Source organism: Triturus cristatus, chromosome 6 (genome assembly GCF_964204655.1).
Source record: "Triturus cristatus chromosome 6, aTriCri1.1, whole genome shotgun sequence".
Taxonomy (NCBI): Eukaryota; Metazoa; Chordata; class Amphibia; order Caudata; family Salamandridae; genus Triturus; species Triturus cristatus.
This window is the reverse complement of record NC_140589.1, coordinates 150,213,740-150,235,256: the sequence shown is the minus strand read 5'-3', so window position 1 is coordinate 150,235,256 and position 21,517 is coordinate 150,213,740. Positions and strand designations below refer to the sequence as shown.

At 42.2% G+C, this 21,517-nt stretch overlaps 1 protein-coding gene across 1 annotated transcript in view; it reads right to left on the bottom strand.

Moving 5' to 3' along the window:
- DNAH14 (dynein axonemal heavy chain 14) overlaps window positions 1-21,517 on the bottom strand; it is an 894,889-nt gene that overhangs the window by 844,843 nt on the left and 28,529 nt on the right. Inside the window, exons 4-5 of the mRNA XM_085610384.1 lie at window positions 7,516-7,631; window positions 6,566-6,690 (exon numbers count right to left, since the gene is read on the bottom strand). Of these exons, the coding sequence (XP_085466510.1) occupies window positions 6,566-6,690; window positions 7,516-7,631 (241 nt within the window). The remainder of the gene's footprint in view (window positions 1-6,565; window positions 6,691-7,515; window positions 7,632-21,517) is intronic.

The window sequence follows — 21,517 nt, the reverse complement described above, 5'->3', positions numbered from 1 at the left end:
ACCACACCTCCCTGGGACATCATCGAACAACATATTCTAACAACAGGGGCGACTTCGCTGCATACTACAGGAATCGATCCCGAATAACTCCCCTCACTCACCCTATCCTACTCACCTCTCTATTTACATTGACAGGGGCACTTAAATGATTGAAGATATTGCAACATACACACCAAAGCGCCTCTATGGTGCAATGCAAGCATTAAGATAGGAGGAGAAGAAATTTCTTGGTCCCTCTGGAAAGCACATAATATGTGGTACATTGAAGACATCCTAACAAAACAGCACCCTGAAAAATTTCAATGAAATATAGCAGAAATATGGCCTCCACAAAGCACAGAAACTGAGATACCGCCAATTTTTGCACACGTTTTCTGAAATCTTGGACGCTAACCATCTAATCTGGAACACTCCCGTATTCCACACTACTGACATGCATGGAAGGATTGTGAAGAGGTTATATCTGGGTTATATGTCACAACGGTTGATCACGCTTCTCCCACGACACATCCTCCGCATTGCGCACTTGGTGGGAAACACGACTAGACACCCAGTTTCATGAAGGAGCGAGGGGAACCATATTACGTGACTGCTAAAAGGGCCTAATGAACCTTGCCTGAAATACAGCTTTTTAAGATCCTTTACTGATGGCAATAATCACCTGCTAAACTGTACAGGGCTAAACTTTGTAGTGACTTCCCATGTGGGAGGTGTAGGGAACGATTGGTGAATGGAGCGTCACGTCGCTCCAAAGGTCAAGGTGTAGGAACAAGACAGAAATATTGTGCATTTGTGGGATTGTAAGAATCTTGATGGAGTATTGGCGCCAGGTGTGAGAATGTCTGAAAGCTAATCCATGGCTTGGCAGTTCGGGCTGGTCTGTTCCCATGAGGCACAGGGTCAGACTGATTTGCATATGGCCATGTCTGAACTGGGGTGGCAGAGTGGGCTAAAGAACGGTGATGGATTAAACCCAGATCAGTTGACTGGGGGTGAGTGCTTGCAATGTTCAACACTCCGTCCATCATTTCCTTTGGTTTTGCTTTGAAAGCTAATCTCCACACGACCTTCGCTTTAACCGCCCATCTAGTGCTGTTGAACAATGTCTCAGATTTATCTACTTTTACAATCCATGTAAACAGATGGTTGGCTACTGCCCTGGGAGTTGCCAAGTTGGGTATCCTCACCAATGGAAACCAAATATACTCTTGACATTTCAGAATTGGTTTAAGAACATGTATGAAATGGTGGAATTTGAAAACCTGATCTACAAGCTGAATGATAACCTACTGTTACGTCAAGAAATTTAGGGGAGTTTTCTCAGAGGTTGACGGTATAATACCGGTTATAGGGTATTGCATAATTTCCTATATAGCAGGGTTGCCTAAGTTTCCTTCAATGTTATGTCCGGTGGATGTTTCTTTCTTCGCACCTTTACCCTAACGGGAATGTGGGCCCAGAGTGAACTGAATTGCATTACAGAGACATTTCCTTGTTGAAGGATAATGTTGCATCACCGCTTTAGCATTTCCAGGCTGCAGTTTTCAGCCATATCCCGTGTTCATGTTGGGGGAGGGTCACCCTTTTGGTCAGTTTAATCTGACTCGATTTGATGTGATGACATTTTCCAATTATGTTTAGTAAAGTCTATATATGTAATGTTGTGTTGATTTAGTAATAAAGAAATGTGATAAAAAAGAAGGCTATGTAAGATAACCATGATTCCCACCAGAGGGCTGGTTGCATGCAAATCCTATTCACCTCCCAGTCGATCTACAATGTGTCTTTGTCTTCTGGTTCCATAGAGTGTATCAAATTTCATAGTAAGTAACTGCAAAAAGACCAATACCATGATATTTGGCCATCCTGTTAGGAAATTACAGCAGACAAACAGTTCCCTTAACCCATCTCTTTACAAACAGTTGATCCTTCTCTTACTAAAGTCAACATATTGTCAATTCTGTGTCTTGGGGGTAAATTAAGGGGTCCAGAGATAAATTATGTGGTGTCCATTTCTCTTGGTCCCATGATCCAAGCGTACAAAGAGATGCTCTGCTGTCACGTGGGTCAGTGTGGTTTCAAACATCAATTTGCTCTTTTCAAAATCTTGAAGAGATCTTCAGTAAAGTGCTCTGAGTTTGAGTAAGCCTTTGTTTGGAGAGGACCCTTGAATTGTGTCCTGCAATGCTTTCGCCTTGCAAACATCTTTAGTGATCTTTGCCAGTTAATTCATCTTCTATTTCTCACTAGAGTAGACTAAACCAAGCTGACTGTGACCAGTGAAGGAACTTCAAAGGGGTAGTCAAACACCTGTTTAAAAAAACGTAAATCCGACAAAACCAGAGCAGACCCTATACATATAAGTTATATCCAAAAGTATTTGCCTTGTCCAGGAACTCAGAGAATATTTATGAACTTTAGGCTGTAATGCAATTGTGTGTGGGTGGTTGAAGATGCAAAGGTAGGGGGTCCCCTACAAGAGACAAGTACTCCTTATTTTTCACTTAAATGAATGTGTTTGTTATATTATTTGTTTGAAAAATGAATAAACTGATCTAAATGTTTCTATGGTGTGAACTATCTAGCAGAAGCTTTTAGTTTAGCTGCTCCTAAATTACTCAACAACTCAACTTGCTAGTTGTAAACTGCAATACAGAAAGATTCTGCGGAGCAAAGTCAAGGATTGATCAACCTCCCTGTGTTGAAGTTAGGCGACCTCCTCGGAAAGTCAAAATGCAGGTGGGCTTAAAGCATGATCCTGGCAAGTTCTGTAGGAAGAGGGACTGAAAAAGATTGTAACAATTAAACCGTCCGTTCTTTCAAGGTCACAAGATCCAAATTTCTTCTGACATCAGTCCACAAACTTTCAATCAATCAATCAGGGGTGTATAAAGCGCGCTACTCACCCGTGAGGGTCTCAAGGAGCTGGGGGGGGGGGGGGGGGGGAGAGCAGCTCCGGGTCAGTCAAAAAGCCAGGTCTTGAGGTTCTTCCTGACCGTGTGCAGAGTCCGGGAGAGTCTGAAGTTCACAGGGAGCTCGTTCCAGGCCTTTGCTGAGATGTAGGAGAAGGCCCTTCCGCCGGTTCTGCTTCTGCGGATGCAGGGGACCAGTGCCAGGGCGAGGTCGGCAGAGCGGAGGTTCCTCTTGGGTACGTGGAAGGATAGTCTCTCATTGAGGTATTTGGGTCCGGTGTTGTTGAGGGATTTGTAGGTGTAGGTAAGGAGTTTGAAGGTGACCCTTTTTTCGACGGGGAGCCAGTAGAGGCCTCGTAGGTGTTGGGTCATGTGCTTGAGGCGCGGTGTCCTGAGGACAAGTCTGGCTGCGATGTTCTGGATGGTTTGGAGTTTGTGCAGAAGAGTCTTGTTGATTTCGGCGTAGAGGGCGTTGCCGTAGTCCAGTCTGCTGGTGATGAGTGCGTGGGTGACGGTCTTTCTGCAGTCGGGGGGATCCATTTGAAGGTCTTGCGGAGGATGCGGAGGCAGTTGAAACTGGAGGAGGCGACGGCGTTGATCTGGTGGTTCATGGAGAGAGAGGAGTCCAGGATGATGCCAAGGTTCCGAGCGTGGTCTGTAGGGGTGGGTGGGCTCCCGAGGGCGGAGGGCCACCAGGTGTTGTCCCAGGCGGTGGTGCAGGGTCCGAGGATGAGGACCTCGGTTTTCTCTGAGTTAAGCTTCAGGCAGCTATCCTTCATCCAGGCTGCCACGTTCTTCATTCCTTCCTGGAAGCATAGTCTGGTATCTTCGGGATTGTTCGTGAGTGAGAGGATGAGCTGAGTGTCGTCGGCATAGGATACGATGTTTAGGCCCCTGCTGTCTGATGATGGTGGCGAGGGGGGTCATATAGATGTTGAAGAGCGTGGGGCTGAGTGAGGATCCCTGGAGTACTCCACGGCTGATTTCCGTGGGTTTGGAGAGGAAGGGAGGGAGTCAGATCCTCTGGTTCTGTCGGAGAGGAAGGATTGGATCCAGTTGAGGGCGGCTGCTTCAATTCCTGCGTCGTGTAGTCTGGCTGCGAGCGTGCGGTGTGAGACGGTGTCGAAAGCTGCGGAGAGGTCTAGAAGGATGAGGGCTGCGGTGTGTCCTTGATCCAGTAGCATACGGATGTCGTCGGTGGCGGCAAGGAGGGTGGTTTCGGTGCTGTGGTTGCTGCGGATTCGGGATTAGGAGGCGTCCAGGATGGAGAGAGATGGGCCTGTAGTTTTTCAGGTCTGTAGGATCAGCCGTAGGTTTCTTGAGGAGTGGTTTTACCTCTGCCCGTTTCCAGTCATCTGGGCAGATGCCTGATCTGAGGGAGGCGTTGATGGTTCTTCCTAGTTCGAGTGCGATGACGGTGGCGGCCCTGTGGAATATGTGAGACGGGCAGGGGTCCATAGGGGCTCCCGAGTGGGTTTTCTTCATGGTCGCGGTGATGAGTTTGACGGTAGTTGGGTCCCAGGACGTGATGGTAGGCTTATCGACGGTGGTCAGTAGGGGGGGTCGTCGTAGGTTCGTTGAATTTGTCGTAGAGTGCCTTGATCTTTAGATGGAAGAAGGAGCTGAGTTTGTCTCAGAGTTCCTGGGAGGGTGTGAAGTCCGTGGCTTCGCAGGTGGGTTTGGCGAACTACTGTATGACGTTGAACAGTTCCTTGGCATTGGTCACGTTGAGCTGGACCTTGTCTCTTATGAAGGACCGTTTGGTGTCTCTTATGCGTTGGTGGTAATCCTTCAGGGAGCTCTTGTGGTTGTTCCGTGATTCCGTGGTTTTCAGGTTTTGCCAGGTTTTTTCTAGGCATCTGCAGGAGCGTCTGGCCTCTTGAAGTTCTGTGGTGAACCAGGCAGCTTTTAGAGGGCGTTGTTTGGCAGGGAGGCAGAGGGGTGCGAGTTTGTCGGCGCAGCAGGAGATCCAGCAGTGAAACTTCCTTGCTCTGGAGTTGGTGGCGTTCGTAGTGATGGGGGGTTTTGATGGAGGGTGGTGCTCAGGTATTCCTCTATGACCTTGCTCCAGTTGTATGAAGAGGAAGTAACTACATGACTTTCCTGTTCACACAAAAGAGTGTGGCAACTAGGTATTTACATTCTCTGAATGTGGCTGAGCATGGGAGTGGCACTGTTGAGCCTATCTCTGGGAGGGGAAAAATGGGAGGCCTGTCACTGCTTGAGGCACTTTGGGAGTAGAAGTGAAGACCTGGCTCAGTGAGTAGGTGCGGGGAGAATGCAACAAATATTCTGAATGTCTCAGAACCTGCATCTAGATCAAGGTTGAACCACTCTACCTTATTATGCGCACTCTGCATAATTCTCTATTGGTGGTATATGCAGGTATTGAAAACATTGGTTGTAAGGTCCATTTATACCTTTGGGTTGTAGGCAGAAATATGTGTTTATCATACACCTAATAAAAATAATTAAATCCATAAAGTCAATATCGAAAGATACATTTGACAGAGATATTAATTGTAATCAATTCCATTTTTATTTAAGTTACATTTTGAATGCTGAGCAATACAAGCACCTATTGTAGCAATATTTCTGTCAACAACCTAGATTGAGTGAAAAAGCTCCGGTGCGCAGAGAAGTATTACTCACTACAATTCGAGAGCACAAACTGACAGATTGTAAAATCTATAGACGCACAATGAATTAACCCACATTTAGTCAGAATTTAAGCGCAAATTATAATTTTGAACGTACCAGATGTTATTTTTGAAACTGTCACATTACACTTTGGTTGTGTATGCATAAAAAAGGTTCCAAATGTTTCCGTCTGAAGTAAACTGTGAGATGCCTAGAGCACCCCAGCTTTAAGCCTGCTCCCACAAACTGTAGTCATAGAGATTTGCACGGGTGAAGGTGGGGAGGTGGCTGATCAACAAGGCCTTTGACCATCTTGGGAGGACAATGTATACTGCGTTGGAAGGACGGCCTTTTTCTTGAAACTGCGTCATTTAGTAAACAAAAAAACCTCTTCAACATTCCTTTTCTGAAGATGCACCTATGTTGTGGAAATCAATCCCATTTCACTAGACATTAGGACATTTCCATCCAACTAATTTTTTTAAACAAGAAGTTAGAAGCCTGCTCCTTCAGCACCATTGCCAAATATTAAAGTCCCCCTCCCCTCTGAAGTAATATCTGTAATGGGCACTGTTTGATCCCATTGTGTATATTTCACCCTGATGGTTCTAGTCACTTTAAGTAAATGTCTTACATCAAACTATGATGCGTTTTGTATTTTATTACATTATATGTCATCTTATTTTTCCACAGTTAGAAAATGATCTTATGTACAGTTCTTAGCCACCACACATTAGGTCTTGTCCATTCTATATAAAAGTGCGAACACATAAATAAATAATTAAATAAATAAATAATATGTCCAAGAAAACAAAGTAACTTTTTATGAACACGGTAAAAGTTTGCAGGTGTAAAGGTGACCCGGAGAACATGTCATTTGCTCACAGTCAAGCTCAAAATATAGGCAGAAAAAGTTGACATGGGTCAATTCATGGATTACCTGTTTTATTGTGTGTGCTTTTTTATTTTTTTTTTAAATGAAAACTCAAAAAGTAAGGGGAACAACATAGTACCTTGAGTGGGTTCTTGTATGCAGTTTTCTTGCAACATTTAACTCCAGGTGCTGATTGAGGTAATACAGTCTGCCAACCGAGCTTACTTCTTAATCTCTGAATGTGTTTGATCACATCATCGTCTTCTGGTACACAAAAACAAAGTTATGCAGTTAAAAACATTGCAGTATAAGTGCAGAGCGTACAGTTATGCTCATTATATGCAAATCTGTAACAGCCGAGATGGTAGGGTCACTGACAACAGTGATGCATAAGCAGGGTTGCACTTAATCTCCTGGGCGAGCAACCAGTGACATTCTCTCCATCCTCTGGAAATATATACGCAGAATCAACAGTGACAAGACGTCATTCACGAACAATTCTCAACTGTGATGTGTGTATGTTGCATTCATATTCAGAATGTCATTTAGTTTTAGGTGTGAGGGGGAAATCAACAAAAAAAAGCTGAAAAAACAAAATTTTCCATTGCAGTTTAGATGCAGAGCCCCTATGGATCTACAAGGAACTTGAAAATGCATCAATGAGTCAATTTCGGACACTAGTAGTGCACAAAGAGTTAGAACATGTTCAATTCTGGACAGACTAGATTGAGAACACAGTTTTAAAAGTCACAAATCCACGAGTTTGTAAATATTTGTGATAGGCACAATAGTTTTCAGACTTGCTGCATCTTGGATTCAAATGGTAGAAATCGATACAATTGGGTCGTTTTTCCGCCATTCTAAGATGGCCGCATGCTGCTTCTGGTGGGCGGTCCTTTAAAGTCCTGCACCCAAATGTCCTGCCTGCAGGAACGTGTCGGAGTACTGCAAAATGTGCTACAAATCCTGTGTGTGAGTTGGCCCCATAGAGTAGGATTTTAGCTCATCTCATGCTGTTCATACCAAAACCAACCCTTTTCACAAGTTTCATGTCAGTGTCCTTATTCCACACCTCAACAGGTATCTTACCACAAATGTCCGTCTTCTGTTTTGATATTATTTCATGCACTGACGCGGTAATGAGCTGCCTTTGCTCCCCGGTCCTCTCTGCAGGGTTTGTCATTTCCAATTTCAATTTTGGAGAACTAGAACAAATACATAAATTAGGCAGACAACAGAGAATCTGAATAACTGGACACAGTGACATTTTGAAAGAGTAAAATTGAGTGACTTTATAATTCATCATAAGTAAATATAAATCATAATAAAGTATGGACTGTGCGTGGGGCTTAAGGTGCAAAACTCACAAACTATTCAAACTTTCTAATATGAAATGCTGACTGTAGTACCAGAATATAGGGTCCGGTTTAAACAGTAACCATTAGCATTAGTTCACACCTCACCTATGGCGCATGATTTGAAATCACAGCTGGGACTATGCCTTTTTAACACCTACAAGTTATACACTGCTTTTCCAGTTATTCCAAAATGCACTTAAATATTGAGGGAACACCACATTACTTGGAATATTTCGTAAAGCACATTATATAATTGTTATGCTATATACCAATAACTGGAACTTTTGTTTAATTCATAGCACAAGCAGAAGAACTTGGTCAGTCTGGGACATATAAAGGAAATACAAAAGCTTGTACATCAGTAATACGTTGTCACACTCCCGCATTTATTATCTCCAGGCCTAACAAAAAGGTTTCCAAATAAACCATGCTTCTATAGTTACCAATCACATAGAATGACTGGTGACTGTAAACTATATTTTAGCAAAATAGCGCACTATTTAATTTAGAGGAGTATGTGCAAAATGTCATCTTTATGGAGAAATATACAATTTCCTATTACCTTGGAAGGGTCTTAGAATGTAAATAAAAAGCAAGTGGAGATTCTTGTAAAATCTTCCATGAGAACTGTAGATTTTGACCTAGTTCTAAAAAAAGGTCCTGGTAAGCCAAACCTGAAAGCAAAGTGTAATTTCCAGTATGTGTAAGTGAGAGATTGTGCTCTAGCAAAAAACCCGCCTCCAGGTCTTAATACATACTATTTGTAGTTACATGCCATCTACAATAGGACCCCTTCAAGTGTGGTGTAGTTTATGAAATTCACAGATTATAGTATGGTCAAATATTTCCAGTGCATCGTTCAGGGAACAACCTCCATTAAATAATAATTTCTTCAATAGAAAGACATATCCACATCTGTATTTGTATGTGTGTCAGTGCATTTCAACTCACTGATACGATTTGTAGGAGCCTTCATCAGGACAAGGCAATCATCCACTAATTCCCGATACTTAAACGAGCATGTTGACTGAGTCACAGTGACTACTGCACATAAATGGACATTTGCACAAGTAGGGCCCTGTTTATTTCATAGGTTCTACAGACACGTGCATATTACATTTTGGCAAATACCCCTACCTTGAGGTCTTCTAACGTTTTTATAAGATATCTACTGAATGTCGAAAATGCAGCAACTCTGCTGATGAGCCTAACAAGGGGAGCAATCATAAAGTAGCTTTGTTGGCATTCAGAGATTAAATGAATACTGTTTAAATAACCTAACTCTGCTCATGTTCACGCACAGCGTAGGCTTTACTTTATTAATTATTAATACAGGCCATTCCCTATGGGGAGTTCACAAGAGCAAGAAGAAACTGCAGTGAAGACACTGGGTTTGAGAACTGTCTGACTGACATGAAAAACAGATTTACCAGAAGGGGTTATAAACCCCACATCATACAAAAAGCTGCTCTGAGAATTGGGAAAACAAAGAGAGACAAAACCCTTCTTGTGAAAGAAAAATCCATACCTAAGACCCAACCAGTTAGGCTCATCACAGACTATAATGAGATAAGCGTGGTGATAAGAAATAGCTCCAACAAACACTGGGACACTTTACAAGCAGACAGAACATTAAGGGAGTTCATCACAACAAGACCTCAGATCACATTCAGACGTGCTAGAACCCTGAGAAATAGACTCAGTCCCACAGTCCCACGCACCACCACAACCTCTTCCTGGCTCACTCCACACATGAAAGGTTTCTTCAAATGTGGCTGCTGTGGGGTGTGCAAATGGGCTCAGAATGGTACAAAATCTTTCTCAGGTGCAACAAAACGCAAGTATAACATTAATTGCAATATCAACTGCAACACGAAATATGTAATTTACATTCTGGAGTGCACATGCAAGAGGCAATATGTTGGTAGCACCATCAGACCTTTGAAGAAACGAATCATGTAACATGTCTTTTTTTTTTTTTTTTTAAATATTTTTATTGATAAATTTTTTCCCCACATTTTATTTCCCCCCCCCTCCCCCATTACATGGACAAGGCACAATAAGTTTCATAAGGCAGCCACATACTCAACTACATATTCAAAAGAAAAATGGAAAGTGAAATATTACAATATACATACTACATACAGATCCTATCATAATATATACGGATACAAATAATATATGTTAACATTCCATAATACATACATTCCTCAAAATACCTTATTCAGTTCCAGCCTTCCATTGAATCAAAGGACCCCAGATTTGTATACCCAGCTTTTTACCCTTTCTCCCTTTCCTAGAGTAAATAGCTGTTTCCAATTTTTGTATTGACAAAGTTTTTCCTAGCCATTGATGATACGTAGGAGGATTTGGATCTAACCAAGTTGAGGCCACAAGCAGTCTAAAAATCGACATTGCTACAAACAGAAAATATTTACAATTAATTTGTCCGTTGGGGGATATTCCCAACAAAATAGTTGCTGAGTCCAACTCTATTGTTGTGTCTAAGGCATTCAGGAAACAATTCCCGATATCTTGTTTTATCTTATCTAAGTGTGGACAAGTAGAGAAAATATGTAACAAATTGGCCTCCATACTGCCACATCTAAAACACGAGATGCCCGACACAGCCCCCCATTGAGCAATTTTCCATGGCGTATAATACAGGTGATACAGGCTCTTGTAGTGCTGGGCCTGAAGAGACGCTGAGCATAGTAATTTACATCCCATCTCAAGTGATTCAGAGAAAATATCTCTTTCTCTAGCTATATCTAAATCTGAGGACCATTTGATTATCCATTTGTCAAGATCATCCTTTTTTAACTTTGTCATTTCTAAATAAAATCTTTTTATAGTACAGTCATTACCTTTTTGTATGAGATCCATCATTATACTCCTCCCAAAGCCTAGAGCTCCCCCTTTTTTATTTAATATACAACTCCTTATTTGAAGGTATTTAAAGAAATGATTTGTGTTTAACATATACTTGTTTTTCAAATCTATAAATTGTAAGATGCCATTATCATCCCACATATCACCAATCATTCTTATACCTTGACTCTCCCATTCCTCATATACCATTCCTGAGAACACAGCCCTAGGTAATGAGGGATTATTTTTGAATCTAGTATATACACTATATTTCCCTATTCCAACTTTTTTGGAAAATCCTTTCCATATGCTGTAGGCCGCCATAATTATCTTGAAACGTGTTCTTTTAAAGTAACTTCCATCAGTAAATCTTAAAAAAATATTTTCAGCATTTGTACCCAGAGCTAAACCATATATAGCCAGCGAGCCTGTCTTATCCCATCCATCCATCTCAGCCCCCCCAATTAATCCAGCCATTCCTTGTATTGCTGCAGCCCAATAATATACCTTTAGATCCGGCAGTGACCACCCCCCTCTCTCCCTGGGAAGGGACATATACCTCAATGCCCTCCGGGTTTTACCTCTAGCCCAAATAAAACGATTTACCATACTTTCACAAATTTTAAACCACTTATTTTCAATTAGAAGAGGGATTGCCCTAAAAAGATACAACAGTTTGGGTAAGATCAGCATTTTAATAATATTAACTCGCCCAACTAATGATAAATGTAAGTTCTCATAACGATCCAAATCTTTTCTTGCCTTTTCGATTACTGGGGCAATATTATTATCCACCAAACTATCTAAATTAGACATAATATTAATTCCGAGGTATTTCCCTGCCGGTACTACTCTTCTATCTTCACAAGGTGTAAAAGAGTTTTTAATAATCTGGGTTTTAGACGCGTTCAATGAGTACCCTGAGACTTGTCCAAATCTTAAGGCCTCGGCCTCTACAAATGTGGTTGCTTCCGTTGGGCAAGGTGTTATCACCGCAACGTCGTCAGCATAGGCTAATATCTTGCATGGCCCAAGAACTGTATTGACTGGGGTGATCTCTGGTGCTGATTCTATCTTCCGTATTAAGGGATCCATATAGATGGCAAATAGCAAGGGAGAGAAAGGACATCCCTGGCGAGTTCCTCTCTTGATTTTAAATTGACCAGTTATACCCCCGTTTATCCTTAATGCTGCACCTGGATCCATATATAGAGTCTGAATTGCTTTCAAATAGCCTCCTCTAATCCCAACTCTAGCTAGGGTCTGCCACAAATACTGCCAGGAGACCCGATCAAATGCTTTTTCCGCATCCAAAAGCATAACTGCCATCGGGTCTCCTGCTACTTCCGCCACATCAAATAAAGTTATAACTTTTCTAATATGGTGAGTTGTCCCTCTACCAGGAATAAACCCATGTTGGTTATCACTAACCAGGTTACTTATAATTCTTGCAAATCTTGCAGCCAGTGCCTTTGAATAAATTTTGGTGTCATTATTCATCAATGTTATTGGGCGGTACGACCCTGGTTCATTCGGGGGCTTTTCTTTTTTTAAAATTAATACTATATCTGCCCCGCTCCAGGATTTGGGAATGGATACCCCACTTTGTGCAGCTTGAAACATTTGAGTTAAATTATTACCTAAACATCCCCAGAAAGTTTTATAAAACTCGATCGGTAGCCGATCAGGTCCAGCAGCCTTCCCCGAGGGTAGAGCAGTCATTGCTTCTTTAATCTCAGTTTCGTCCAATACGGTCTCTAATTCCTCTGCATCTTCAGGGGATATAGTTTTTACCTCAATGTTCTGGAGATATTCATTTATTCTATCGATACTACTGGGATCTTTCTCATCATATAAAGATTGGTAAAACTTCCTAAAGACCTCCCGAATTTCTTCTGGATCTGAATGTAGTTGTCCCTTTTCATCCTTTATTTCCTTAATCGTCCCTGCCGCCGCTATCTGTCTGGTTCGTATAGCAAGGACTCGCCCTATTTTCTCACTGAACTCGTAACATCTCTCCCTTCTAATTGTATATTGCTTTGCGGCTCTATTAACAAGTTCTTCCTCTGCCTCACTTTTCACCTTCAGTAATTCTATTACGAATTGTTCAGTCGGCTCTCCCCTTATTACACAGTTATTAAGTTGTTCTTCTGCCTCCAGTACTTTTCCCTCTTTCTCCTTATATCGCAGTCTTTCTGTTTTCCTCTTGAAGGCGCTATAACTACACGTTTCACCGCGTGCTCCTGCCTTAAAGGCATCCCATACTATGCCAACTGCAGCAGTTCCTCTATTATATTCAAAGAATTCAGTAATCCATTTAGACATATGTTTTATATAGTCATCATCTAAAAGCAATCCCCTTTCAAATGTCCACTCCCTTCTTATTGTTGTTCCCCCACTCTGCTTTATCGTTAGGATTAGGGGATTGTGGTCACTAAGTATCCGAGGAAGTCTATCAATTTCCACTATACTAATTAAATCATTGGAAACCAGGAAGTAATCCAGCCTAACGCATATCTGATGCGGTGCTGAATAATATGTATAACCGAGTTGTTTCGATCTGATTGACCCCCAAACATCTCGCAATGTATTATTTTCTAAAAGATCAGTAAGGGCCTTGTAGACCTTTTTTTTCCTCCCCTTATACTGTCTTATTGAGCCTGATCCTAGACCCTCCGCTCCGTCAATATTTAAGTCTCCACCTATAATAACTCGAGGGGCCCAGTCTGCCAACTCAGAATCCAAAAATTGCAGAATTTCTGGATCGTCCTGTGTAGAACCATATGCTGCAACTAATGTTGTCCACACCCCCCCTAATAGTACCTCAACCATCGCCCATCTCCCCCAATTATCTCTTAACTTTCTCCTTGTTACTACATGTTTATCCCTCGATAGAATCGCTACCCCTCTCTGTTTAACTCCTTGTTTAGAAGCAACTATTAATTGAAACCCCAGCTGATTAAGATATATCTCATGGGTACTCATTACATGTGTCTCCTGAAGAAACACAAAATCTACGTTCATTTGCCGTAGCCGTATTCCTATCTTCTGCCTTTTCGTTACATCATTTAGGCCGCATACATTCCATGTCACTAATCTAATAGACATTTTTCATTTTTTTTTTTTTTTCCCCCAGCCAGTTCTCTTCAAACCCTATCTGCTTGCTTTTATTTAATGTTCTAGAAACGATATACAATACTAGGCCTAGCACACAGCATAAATAGACTTCCCTGTTAATTTCAATATTGTCTTCCACATCTTCAGTGTCACTACCCATATCATACAGTTGATACAAATTACTTTTGTCAAATCCTCTTAAGTGTCTTGTACCTTTGTGCCCTGTCCATTTCCCTGCCCATCCCCAACCCCACCCCAGACTGCCCACCCTCAGAGTCCCACCCCCCCCCTACAGGCAAATAGGTCCAACGGACCTATGTCTGGCCGACTTTTGCCTCCTGGATGTCAAACCCGTAAACCCCCCTAACTTTCCCTTCATCTTACTGTGCTCAGTGTATGTCCAACAAATACCACCCCTATTCGTGCTCAACCTCTACCCCAATTCTTCTTATATTAATACCAATCTTTACTTATTGAAGCAGAAAAAGCTACAACTCAAGAAAACCATCCGATAAAGAGGAGTAAAACATCAAATAAATTTTTCATAGACCTTGAGCAAACAGTTTCCTCTATTATTTTAAATAAGTCCTCATATGTAGCTTTCGTCCCCAAAAATTACTTTACACAGTCTCTATTTTCCATATTATATTTATCTTCGTTTCTTTTGGGGAATATCCCTAAGAGCTACTGCATGATCATTATTCTCAACATTCTCCTTGTGCCTTGTTTTCCGTTGGTCTTGCAGAAAGTTAAGATATTCTTGTGCAAGTATCTCAGAGTAAAAAATTTTAAAGTTCCCATTTACTCCAATCTTCAAACGAGCGGGATACAGAAGGTAAGCCTCACAACCTATGTTTTGAAATGGGGTAATGAGCTGCCTCATCCTCCACCTTCTTTCCACAGTGGTGTGGCAAAAGTCAGGACGTGCAAAGAACTCTACGCCGTTGTATTTGCATTTAGCTTGGGGCTTTGCTTTGTTAATTATCTCTTCTCGCAGAAGAAAATTCCCCACGTATAGAAGTATTGCGCGAGGCTTACTCTGCTCTGCTTTCTGGATCAGAGGAAAACGATGCGCCCTTTGTATTTCATGGTCAAGATCCCATGTAGACAACTCTGGGAGGGCACCCTTTAATAAGTCAACAACATACCCCCGAACATCACTTCCTTCTTTCCCTTCCTGTATTCCAATCAGGCGAACATTGTTGCGTCTTTGTCTGTTCTCAAATTCCTCGAGTTTCCATAGCATGTCGGCCGTAGTCTTATCTTGTTCTTTTCTGTCATCCTTCACTTTGACCATATCATCTTCTAATTTCCCGGTTCTAGTCTCTACTTCAGAGACTCTCTCAGCCATCTCCTCATACAACCTGCTGACCTTACGCAAGGAGGATTGTATTTTCCTATTCGCCTGTTTAGCCCTGCGCTTTGCTTTTTGGCTCTCAATGCGAGCCTCACTCTGCATTTGTTTTAATGTTGTAAATAAGACTTCAAAATTAGACATACCACCATCCGCTCCACGGTCCGCAGAGACCAGAGTTTCACCATTTACAAACTCATCTGCCGGTATGCCAGAATTCTCTGCCATCTTATCCAAATTTAGTTTTTTTACTACTGTTTTCATATTGCCTCTGTGTTCCTTTGACAATCTCTGTTGTCTAGATTTCCCTTTTCGTTTGCTTGACTTCCTTTTTTTGCTCTTAGTTTTAATTTTTTCCACAGATCTGATACTGCCCTCAGGATTTGTCTTTGATCTAGAAGAGACGTCTTTTTGCAATGTTTTTTTAACTGAATCTTATATTCTTTATCAATAGGCTCTATCTCACTACTGATAGGAGTTGAGGAGTTTTCAGAGTCAGTCCCTGATACAGTCTCATTACTTCCCGTGTCAGTATTCACTGTCTCATCATCTGAACTCTCCGTCTCTGACTCCGTGTCTGTCATTGATCCCAGACTTCCATTCATACTTTCCTCATCATCCGCCTCGTCATTACCAGTGAAAAAAACCTCATCACTGGGAGAGGCAGGAAGTGCATCAGGTAATTTGCGTGTGCTTGCATCCCTCTTATTAATTAAATCCAAGTTAATATCTTTATCAACCCTTAGCTCTGTTTCAATTAAGTTAGTTGCAGCCTCAGAATTACTTTTTTCCACAGCAGTATCCTCCACCAGGCTTTGTTCTGCGCCTGGCCCTTTAACTCCAGATACCACTGGTGCCAAATGAGTTGTGGCTTTCTCCTTTAAGAGCTTGGGTCCGCCCACTTCCACAGCAGTAGAAAAGTCTCCGCCTTCTGCTGCCTCTGTAACTTCAGTTAGAGGCTGTACCTCGAGCATGCAGGTACCATCCCCATCTGCTCCTGCCTGTTCAAATGGTTCCCTCTCCACAGCAGGCTGCAACATCCTGCACAGGCTCACCAACGTGGGGACTCTCACTCCCTGTGGCAGATTCGACTGCAAAGTTGTTTGGTCAGTCGTTACTGGTGTTGCTGCGGGCAAAAAAGTCTCAACTATGGTCATCTGGCGGAGTGCAGTTTCCTTTCCAAGTACCTCCCCAGCGGTGAGTTTTGCTTCCTCTCTTCTCCTTACAATAGCTGACACTGGGACAGTCACATTCTTTTTTTTCCCTCCTTCCTCTTTTTCACGTATTTTCTTTAATTTATTTTCCTTTGCCGCTTCTCGCCTTTGCTGCGCTTTAGATCGTGCTTTCCCTCTTAAATTAAGCGCTGGGGCCCCGAGGTTATCCATATCCTCCTCCACCTCAGAGTCACGGCTCCAATCGTCTCGGTCACGATTCTTCCTTGAATAAAGTGCAGGTTTTGTAGCCATAGATTTTGAAGCAACTTTCCAATAGCGACTTCCAGGTAGGGGCGAATGGGAAATCAAAGCTGAACAGTGTTTGTGCAGATATTTCTGCAGAGCCCACTTTTTCTCTTGTGGAAAGTCACATATCAAAAAAAGCAAGCCAGTGAGTTCTCTCAACATCGCTTTTTATCAGTATCGAGTGCTCTTTTCTCCCAGTAAGAAAGGCAAATTTTCCACAGCAGATTAGATTAAATCAACTTAGCTTGGTAGTAGATCAGTGAATCTGCAAATCTGTAAGTCTGCAATCTAAGCAAATGAGCACGTAATACACCTCATCTTCCCAGTCAGGAGGGTTACAGGGTGCGACCATCCACTACGGCGTCTCGGCGGCCATCTTGCCCCCTTTTTGAGACTCACTGCACTAACATGTCAAGGCAATGCGAAACGGAAATGCCAGATACCCCATGGCCCTGCATGTAGCCTCATGCCCGACGCAAGGGACACACAAGAGACTCACATTTTTTGGTATGGATACCACCCAACCAAGTGTCAGAGGTGAGAACTGCGAACTCAGACTGAGACGTCTGGAGGCAACTTGGATAATGCGTCTGCATACCGTGAGACACGGCCTGAACATTGACCACGAATTACAATACTTCCTAGGAACCTAATAGCCTGTCCTGAACAGGGCCACTCCCCTTTTGTCTTTTGCATTTTGACTCCGATCTCTGTCGTTTTCTCATGTGACACCATCACACCTGTAACATTGAACAATCGGCAGCATAATTCTGTATCTTGAACATTGTTCCTATAGCTCTCACATGGTTATATATAGTTTAACTTGAGATTATTAGGTCGCACCCCATTTGCACTTACATGTACTTTTGCATGCACCTGTCAACTAATTGTACTTGCAACAGCATTCTCATATGATTTGACTACCTTTGTTTTCCAGCGCATTGTATATGAGTCTCAAATATACATTTCCACGCCGTTAACATTACATTTCAATACATAATGTAATGTTTTCTATAATCTTTTTATCCAATCTAATGTGTCTTCACTGTTCGCAAACCCTTTTCTAATATTGTTATTCATCAATCTATGTCAGCTCACACAGTCTGCCCTTCTTTCTCTTCTTCTTCTCCCTTTTTTTCCTTTTCTCTTTCTCTTTTCCTTTCCTTTTAGGACTTAGTTTCACCTCATTTAACAGGATACCCAATAATATCACATCCATTACATTGCTGGTCACTTTTATGTCCTATAACTCATCCTCACTTCCCTTCTGCCATTTTGGGTAGAATTCAACACTCTAGTCTTTCACCACCATCTTGTATTTAAACACTTCCTGTTTGCCGTCTCCTTCCACTACTGGAAGACGAGACGGAGCAGTCTGACTTCAACCGTTTATTACGGTAAGCTTTCCTCCCGCACGCTGCGCTCGTAACCCATTTCCATTCCTACCCTTGGGCCACATTACTCATGGTTGCTGTTCCTTTTAGGTCCACCCGTAGGACAGACGTACACGTCCTCCTACCTTTCACTGATACAAACCTTGGGGTTAGTGACTGACTTGTCCTCCCCTCTATTCTTCGTGGCATCATCACGCATCATTCAATACACACCCCTCTCACCGACCGGATTTATACTTTCTCCGGTCCTGCGGTGAGTCCTTCTATTACATGATTAACTTTACCGCACTTGCCCTGTCTTCCTGCCGTTTTTTCCCCCCCTTTTCCCTTCTTACTTTCTCTCTACTTTCTCCCCATATTGTACATACAGCCATGTTCACATCCTCAACAGGTAGATGATTTTCCTTACTCCCTTTCCCTCTTAGCGCGTCCGACGGCAATAACCTTTTTTATCATTTAGCGTCTTGTCTTTTTTCTAGTTCCCTCGTGCGCCTGCACTTACTCTCCCTTTCTACTCACCTCCATGCGATCCTTGCAAAAACGCTATTTGTGTAATAAGTTTGATTATTGTTTATTTTAAATCATCACTCTTGCTGCACCCACCCACACGATAGTTTCACCACAATCGCCGTGTTATGGTACACTTATTCGATCTTATCTTTTCACGTTTAGATTAGAATGTCACCAAATTAGTTTGCATATCGTATACGATTGTTTCCTTTGTCCATATTGATGATGTTGGTGTCAGTACTTGAACACCCATATGTCGTTTTTATCCAGATAAAATTAGATTCATTATCCATTGCCAGATCTACTGTTAACAATTTCTTTAGGTAACCATGCTACATCCAATCCAGACTCCGTTTCCTTACCCTTGGCAGCTTGATTATTTTGAAACAGCTTTAACAAATTTGTAGTGATCGCCTAGATTTTCACCTTATAACACGTTCTTGACATTTCGCATGTGACCAGGCCTTGGTAAATAATTATGACCTGGCCTTCCATAATAATTATGTTAAACCAAATCACTATTCCAGTGCCCTTGCAGTTATGCACATTTTGTACTTTCTGCACCACTCTCCTAAGGTCTCCATTTAACTGGGTGCTCTTTTCGTCGTCATCACCTTCACTTTTGTTTTATTGTCTGTATATTTTACCCTTTTCCTTGTGTCCGTCCCAGCCCTGAAGAGTCACAGGATGTTTCCTGTATGACGAAACACGCGTCGGCTGGTTTTTCTTTCTGTATCTATTGAAGAAACGTGTCATAAATTTCCATTTAAAGACATTTCCTGGTGTTGACCTTCATATTTTGTACAAACAATAATTCCAAATGATGGTTTTTACACCGGGAACTCACATCCTGAGAAACGCGTGCGCAGGACTTGTTCAGATTTTCCAGTGGGGGTTTCCTACCCACACTCTTGCAGGGTTTTTTTTGCCGGGGTTTGTTTCCCCTGACCTTACAGCACCGTAATCACTTTTCAATTCTTACATTGTGTGTGATTTTGTTAGAGCGCCATTTTCTTCCTGTCCTTACCAAACCCTTCCCCGAACCAGTCATCCTCACTCCAACAACCTTTAGTGATTAATGTATTTTTGTTTTATGTATTACACTTATTTATAGAGCATGCAATTGCCTGTCAAAGTGCCCTAGTATTATATGTACTGCTGGAGTACTGAGATCTACTCAAGATGAAGAACGGCTAAAGAGGTGAATAGTTGTTGGGTAAGGTGCAGGGTCCTTAGAAGCTTCTGAAATACAGATTATTGGTCGATCCTTTAGGGTGTAAAGGGTGAAAGCAACACTGTTAAGCAACAATGAAAAAAAAGACCTCCCACACACCTTCTGCATCTTAGACACCATCAAAGGTCAGCCAGTAGATGGCCTTAATGTTAATGTCCTCGGATGTCCTCGGCAGTGCATAGGCTGAAAGAGCTTCTGATGAAAGCTGGGGCCTGTGTGTTTAATGGCCTTATGGCTTATGAATCGGCTCTTATAAGCGTGTTGTTTTCCCACAGCAAGGCAGGAAAGACTAGCTAGAGAGTCAGAGATGGATATGGTATGCAGAAGGCCCAGAAGCAGATATGCTGCTGTATTATGGATAAGCTAGACACTGCTAGTCAGGGGCCAAGCGCAGTGAGTTATAGTAATTCAGTCACAAATTAATCCCAGAGAAATTAGGACCTTTGTCAACCTTCTGGGAGACTTTATTGATTTGGGGAGGGAGAAAATTTTTTTGACAATCTTATCTGGAGATGAAAAGAGCTCAGATCGAGTACCAACCAGCAATCTGATGTTGATGGGGTTGTCAACTGTTAAGAAACGTGGAGAGAATTTAAGGGACAAGTTGGGGCCTACTTTACCTCAGTGATTCATTTGAATGGCCAGATTGGTCCTGTAGAGATTAAATGTGTATTTCGATTCCCTGCAAGAGGAGCTAAACATGCAGGAGTAGGCCAAGGTACAGCCCTAGCTATCCTGCTTTCAGAGGGGAACAGGAAACCAAAATTAGCTCTGAAAGAAATGCCCAAACCACACATTGCAGAAGGAAATGATTAGAATATGGCCATGGTGGGGCCATGCCCGCCCATTCAGCTCTGACAGCAGCCCCCCTACCTTCCAGCACATCAAGGACATACTAGACTTGAGACAAGCTACAAGAACTAAGGAGTTCAACTTTCAGAGTTAGAGGATCTTGGAATTTCCAAATGTTAGCCTGGCCATGACTGAGACGTGGTGTAAGATGTACTCCCTGAGAAAACTGTTTGCTGGTTTGGGGGCCCAGGCAAATCTGCTGTTCTTAATTACAGCAAGGGTAGGTCTGGTGCGGTAAAACGTCACTTTTCTCCCACGTAAACGCAGCAAAGAGCTACCTAAACATTATGCAGAGAAAGCTTGGATAACACTTTCTACATTTATTCTAGTTTGGTGGCTTGGGACAACATGTTGATGTTAATTCTCTCTTTTGCAGCCTGAATTGGGGCAGTCGTTCTGCAGCTTGGCCTGTGGGCTAACCAGTGATTTCCCCTTTCATTTTCTAAAGGGATAAAAGCTGTTTTACTAGTGTTCAAAACAAGGTATTCTCTATGTCCTGCTCCCTTTACCCTTCAGTGGCGCCTATCATGGAGGTTTACGTTTTACACAAATCTAACTTTGAGCTTTGGGACCGGTTCTAGAATGCCAAATGATACTGTATGCTCTGCATTTAGGGGACATGATATTGGTTTGTTGGAGATTGCTGGCTCCTCCATGTTTTATAAAATAGCAATAAAATATTTTATTCTGTAAAAGGGTCACCACTTTTTTCATCCTTGGCCAACAGCCAGCTGTGCATGATCGCTTGTTTAGAAAAGCATTGGTGATGGTTTTCAAAAGATTTATTATAGTTTTCAAAAATCCATTGTTGTTTTCAAAACATATCAATTCTAGAAAAACCCTGGAGTGACCACTTTAGTATAAAAGACCCTCACCCTCCCAACCCCCCTACAAATTAGAGGAGAATTCCTTCCAGGCTGAGAAGTGGGTCCTGCATTCCG